This window comes from Rutidosis leptorrhynchoides, chromosome 6 (genome assembly GCF_046630445.1).
Source record: "Rutidosis leptorrhynchoides isolate AG116_Rl617_1_P2 chromosome 6, CSIRO_AGI_Rlap_v1, whole genome shotgun sequence".
NCBI classification, from domain to species: domain Eukaryota; kingdom Viridiplantae; phylum Streptophyta; class Magnoliopsida; order Asterales; family Asteraceae; genus Rutidosis; species Rutidosis leptorrhynchoides.
The window spans coordinates 213,781,566-213,787,971 of NC_092338.1; the positions used below are offsets into that span (position 1 = coordinate 213,781,566).

General features: G+C 34.9%; 1 protein-coding gene across 1 annotated transcript; it reads left to right on the forward strand.

Moving 5' to 3' along the window:
* Positions 1-4,655: 4,655 nt before the first annotated feature.
* On the forward strand, positions 4,656-5,498 carry LOC139854385 (uncharacterized). Its single transcript, XM_071843692.1, has one exon. It carries the CDS (start codon positions 4,656-4,658, stop codon positions 5,496-5,498), a length of 843 nt encoding a protein of 280 aa, XP_071699793.1.
* The last annotated feature ends 908 nt before the right edge of the window (positions 5,499-6,406 follow it).

Sequence of the window (6,406 nt, forward strand, 5' to 3'; positions counted from 1 at the left end):
TAAACTTAAAACATTAAAACGTATTAAAAATGTTGTAAATATATTTTGATCATACTTTGATATATATGTACATATTTGTTATAGGTTCGTGAATCGACCAGTGGCAAAGTCTTACTTCCCGACGAAGTAAAAAACTGTGAAAGTGAGTTATAGTCCCACTTTTAAAATCTAATATTTTTGGGGTGAGAATACATGCAGCTTTATAAATGTTTTACAAAATAGACACAAGTACATGAAACTACTTTCTATGGTTGAACGATCGAAGCCGAATATACCCCTTTTACTTGGTAACCTAAGAATTAGTAAACCAGTCTACTAATTTACGCGAATCCTAAAGATAGATCTATTGGGCCCAACAAACCCCATCCGTTATAGCGGATGCTTTAGTACTTTGATGTTGTTTTATCATGTCCGATGGATGTCGCGGAATGATAGGGGATATTCTTATATGCATCTTGTTAATGTCGGTTACCAGGTGTTCAAACTATATGAATGATTTTTATCTCTATGTATGGGATGTGTATTGAAATATGAAATCTTGTGGTCTATTATTATGATTTGATAATATATAGGTTAAACCTATAACTCACCAACATTTTTGTTGACGTTTTAAGCATATTTATTCTCAGGTGATTATTAAGAGCTTTCGCTGTTGCATACTAAAATAAGGACAAGATTTGGAGTCCATGATTGTATGATATTATGTAAAAACTGCATTCAAGAAACTTATTTTTGATGTAATATATTCTTATTGTAAACCATTATGTAATGGTCGTGTGTAAACGGTATATTTTAGATTATCATTATTTGATAATCTACGTAATGCTTTTTAAACCTTTATAGATAAAATAAAGGTTATGGTTATTTTAAAAATTAATGCAGTCTTTGAAAAACGTCTCATATAGAGGTCAAAACCTCGCAACGAAATCAATTAATATGGAACGTTTATAATCAATATGAACGGGACATTTCAGGAATAGTATAATCACAACCTAGTTAGTGTGTGTGAGTTTGAGAGTTTTTTTTTATTTGAGTTTTGAAATACTCGTGTAATCTATTTTTGTGACTAATAGAGTTATTTTCTCTCAAATTTGTGTCTACCAACGTTCAGTCGATCCTCTAATATTCATAACACCTTTCCACTTTAATATTCTCGGCTTTGACTTTTCTTATTTACTTTGACTTTAAGAAACTAATTATGTGTCATAAAATACTTGACGAAGATTTTATTAAATGTAAACACATAAAAAACTTAATTTATATATAATTTTCATCAAGTATTATATAATATAACAAAAATTAGTTAGAATCAAGGTAAAAAAGAAAAGTCAATGCGAAACTATTAAATTGAGACAGAGAGGAGTAATTGATAAGTAAGAAAAAACTAAAGACATAATTTTTCCCCACATTAATGTTTCGAACTTCGCTTACAAAAAGTGATCCAATAGGGTCCCAAAATGGGAAAAAAATTATTTGTGATTTGTGCGGGCATCTCGTAATATTGATTTTTATGTTTATTCTTATAATATGTTTGAAATAATGGAATTTTGATTATACGTCTAATAGTTATAGAGATACCATAATAGATATTTGATACGAATAATATAAATTCAGTACAAACTATGAACATGTACATGTTACTATGAAAAAATATCAAAATTAAACGTCAATGTTTTCTTCATCGAAATTTCGTAAATCACCAAACGACCGCAGTCTCCATGACATTTAATGTATATGGAAGAAATGGGCAACGCATTATTGAGGTAAATGATTCCGCTCAATAACTTAAACATTGTTTCATTACGTATTGTGGTAGGTAATCGTTCACAACAGTAGATTGTCTCTTTATATATATTAATCATTTTTTCTGTATTTTATAATTATAATACATATTTCGGATATTGTTACAATTTATTAAATAAAAATATATAGAATTTTAAATAAATATATTAACAAAAAGTTAAAAGAGAAAAAAAGCCATGACTACTTTGTCGAAGTGATGTATCCAAAATAAAAGTCAAATCAATGTTTGAGATTTTTTATATATGCAATATATCATTTCATTCTTTGTCCAATTCAAATTTTACACATAAAAAAAGATGGGTAAACGACGTCGTAATGCATGAAATTACAATTCTTAAAGATATTGAAGTGACCAAAATTATAGCGATCATTAATATTAGTATATAATATAAGAATATTGTGATTTGGTCTAGCGGTTGGTGACCTGCCTCTTTTAGAGGAGGTCGGGAGTTTGACCCCCGTTGGCTACATATTAAAAACACAATTTCATCTACTAGTAGCAGCTTATTTTACTCTAACGCCGAACTTATTCAAATTCTTGATCAGGCCGTCATTGCCACAGTCAAAGATCTTGAATATTTAGAATACTTTAGTGAGATTTGTGAAAGTGAAAATCTTAGTGGATTTACAATCAAGTACTTCGGTGGTCATGATATTATGCTTATTTTTGATGAATCCGAACCGGCCCTTGATTTAATAAATAATTCGGATCACCCTCTTTGGAAATGGCTTGAGAATATTAATCCATGGGACCCCGAAGTTTATAAATCCTCGGGACGAATTGCTTATATTAACATATTCGGGGTGCCTATTACTTGTTGGCTAGAAACGACTTTTATTGATATTGCAAAAAATTGGGGAGATGTTATTGAAACGATCAATTGTTCGATCACCAACGAGAACAATCAAGACCTATCACATGGTTCGGTTATCGTCAAAACAAACGATTTCTCCCCGATAAATGGACAAGCTCTTATTAATCCTGGAGACATCAACCAATCTATGGTTTACATCACTGAAGTACAAAACTTCTCTATGTTTAATCTTTACGGAGATATCGATGATTCATCAAATTGGGACGATGAAAGTCTCTCGGATGATCAAATATCGGACGAAGAATCTTATCTAGATTGTGATAATTTTGTTGAAGGAAAGGATAATTTGAACAACCGAACATCTAATCACAAACCCGGTCATTCTCAAAATGTCACCTCAACCGAAAATCATACTTCACCCAACTCTTCTAAACGAATGGATACTATACAACTCCAACAAAAAGTGAATAACCTATCACAACACTCGCCCAACATTTCGACTTCCACCAACTATGATGATACCACGATCTTACACACCCTAAACCCCTCTACCTGCACTTCTACTCCCAAACCCAACAATCCCCCACATAAGTATCACCCATCATATGATCCCGAGTCAAACGAGCCACCCCCATCCCCATTTTTTCTGACCACGAAAATTACACCAACACCCCTTGCCCTACTAACGTCGTTCCTGTTGATATTGTGACTGGGGACAGTCCACTGTCTAATACCGAAAATGTTGATATCGGGTCTGAGGAAAATACACAGCCTATCACCGATGCTCCTTGCACTCCAATTCAGTTTCTTGATGAACAGCCTATGGATCCTGACCCCATCACACTTCACCCACCTTGCAACCTAAATCACGAAAACAATGTTACTCAAGAAACTGTTCAGGCGGCAAATAACTCCCATGTCTCACGTGATGAACATACTAAACCTTTATCACCCGTCCAACCATCCTCACCGATTGATTTTATGCCGGCTTCTGACCCATTCGAGCTCGATGCACTACTCTTTACGGGAAAGGTTTTAGCTAAAAAGAAAAAAAGCACCAACAACGCAACCAATCATATTCCTAAACCAAAATTTGCATCAAACACCTTTAAAAGGGTTAGTAGGGATGACACTTCTAAAACTCCTCACGACACCTCCTTCGCTTCCGAAAAAATAAGGCCAAGGTCCAACATGCTATATATTAAACATCTTGAAAGAAGCGGACAAAAACTTAGAATCTCACATTTGGCTAAACGTTGTAAATCGACATCTATTGGTGGTGGTAACACATCACATTTTTCTAGAGGGTCTGATAATGAATTGAAGCGTGTCAAAGATAATAATAAAACAGGTTCCTCTACTAGTAGCAGCTTAGATACGAATGAATTCGGAAAACGTATCGGGATCCATCGCAACATCTAGTGATTCCTCTCTCCGTTGCATCGTTTTTTATCTGTAAGTTTATCTCATGTGTACGATTTCTTTAAATATTCGGGGTATTGGGCAAACGGGTAAAATAAGCTGGCTTAAAAGAATTTGTAATAAAGAAAAACCTACGATTTTAGGTCTCCATGAAACCAAATGTGGTCACACAAATGACAACATCATTGAATCTTTTCGGGGTAATTCTAATTTTAAATTCGTCCAAAAGGATTCTGTTGGTGCATCCGGTGGTATCCTAACTATTTGGGACACCAATATCTTCTCGTTTAAATATGCTATCGAGGGTGAATTTTTCTTAGCAATTTGCGGATCATGGGCGGGATATGATTCGGAAATTGCTTTCATAAATATCTATGGACCCCACTCCAGCTCCAAAAAACTCAGACTCTGGAATGAACTTTCATCTCTCATTAATTCTCTCACCATTCCTCACATTATTTTTGGTGATTTCAATGAAGTCCGGAATAAAACAGAACGTATGAATTCAGAATATAATCAACACTGGGCGGACAACTTTAATAATTTCATTAACGACTCGGGTTTAATTGATCTCCCTCTAGGTGGCAAAAGATTTACAAGGATATGCGAAAAACAATGAAATTTAGTAAACTAGATCGATTTCTGGTCTCCGATAGCATCTTCACACTTTGGTCTAACACATCCTCCAAAACACTTGATCGCGATCTTTCTGACTATTGTCCTATCATCCTAAGGAACAACCCCCTCGATTTTGGTCCTAAACCTATTCGTGTGTTTGATGCATGGCTTAACCTCAAAGATGCCGACACCATCATAGAAAGGGCTTGGTCGATCCCTACCGTCGGTAATAGACCTGATTGCATCTTCCGCAATAAACTAAAAAACGTTAAAATGGAACTTAAAAAACATAGTAACCAACTTGATAACATTGATTCACAAATCCGTGTGCATTTAACCGAATGTAATAATTGGGAACAAATTGCAGAAACCAGACCATTATTTGAATCGGAAAAACAAAAATGGATTGATGAAAAAATGCTATATATCGTTAAAGAAAAAAAGAAAACAAATATGCTTAAACAAAAATCAAGAATTAAATGGGCACTCGAGGGAGACGAAAATTCAAAATATTTCCACAACTACATCAAACGCAGAACAAGTAAAAATAATATCCACGGTTTGTCAATAAACGGCACATGGTCTGAAGATCCTTTCCTTATAAAACAAGAAGCTTACTCCTATTTTAAAAACCTATTCCAATCCAAACATCTTCGTGAGGAATGTCCCTTCGACAATGCTTCACATCTCGATTATATCACCTCTTTGGATAACCAACTCTTACAATCTAAATTTAGTGAAAATGAAATATGGAAAGCCATATCTAATTGTGATAGCTCAAAGGCACCTGGCCCGGATGGCTTCAACATGAAATTCTATAAAAAAAACACTGGGATCTGATCAAAAATGATCTCATAAAATCTCTCAATTGGTTCTGGGACAACTCGGAAATATCCAATGGATGTAACGCTTCTTTCTTCACCTTAATTCCGAAAAAAAATAATCCTATCGGTCTTAACGAATATCGTCCAATCTGCCTAATAGGTAGCTATTATAAAATCCTCACAAAAATTCTTTCCAATCGCCTCGCCAAAGTCATCCACAAAGTCATAGGCTCCGAACAAACCGCTTTTCTTAAGGGCCGCAACATCCTAGACAGTGTTTTAATCGCTAACGAAGTAATTGATGTATTAAAACGTAAAAAACAAAAAGGCCTAATCTTCAAAGTCGATTTTGAAAAGGCATTCGACTGCATTGAATGGGACTTTCTATTCAACACTATGAAATTCATGGGCTTTGGGTCAAAATGGATTAGTTTCATTCGTGCATGTCTCTCCTCTTCATCCATTTCCATATTAATCAATGGCTCACCAACCAGAGAATTCACTCCTGAAAGAGGAATTCGTCAAGGTGACCCCATATCGCCGTTCTTATTCATCATCGTTGCCGAAGGTCTTAACATACTTTCCAAAAGAGCATTATCCAATGGTCACCTGCAAGGTTTAAAAATTGGACACGACAATATTGTCATCACACATCTCCAATATGCGGACGATACAATCTTTTTTGGTGAGTGGAATAAAAGAAATGCCAAATATATCACCAAACTCCTTAAATGTTTCAAAAACATATCAGGCCTCAAAGTCAACTTCCGCAAAAGTAAACTGTATGGTATCGGAACATCCACCATTGAAACCGAGCAAATAGCCAGTTACATTAACTGCTCAGCGAGCTCTACACTGTTTATTTATCTCGGTCTCCCCATTGGTGTACCCACTTCTCACGCTTCTTCTTGGCAGCCAATCGTT

Bases quoted from the DNA above. Each gene is read 5' to 3' on its own strand.
- LOC139854385 (XM_071843692.1), top strand. From the start codon at position 4,656: ATGAAATTTAGTAAACTAGATCGATTTCTGGTCTCCGATAGCATCTTC.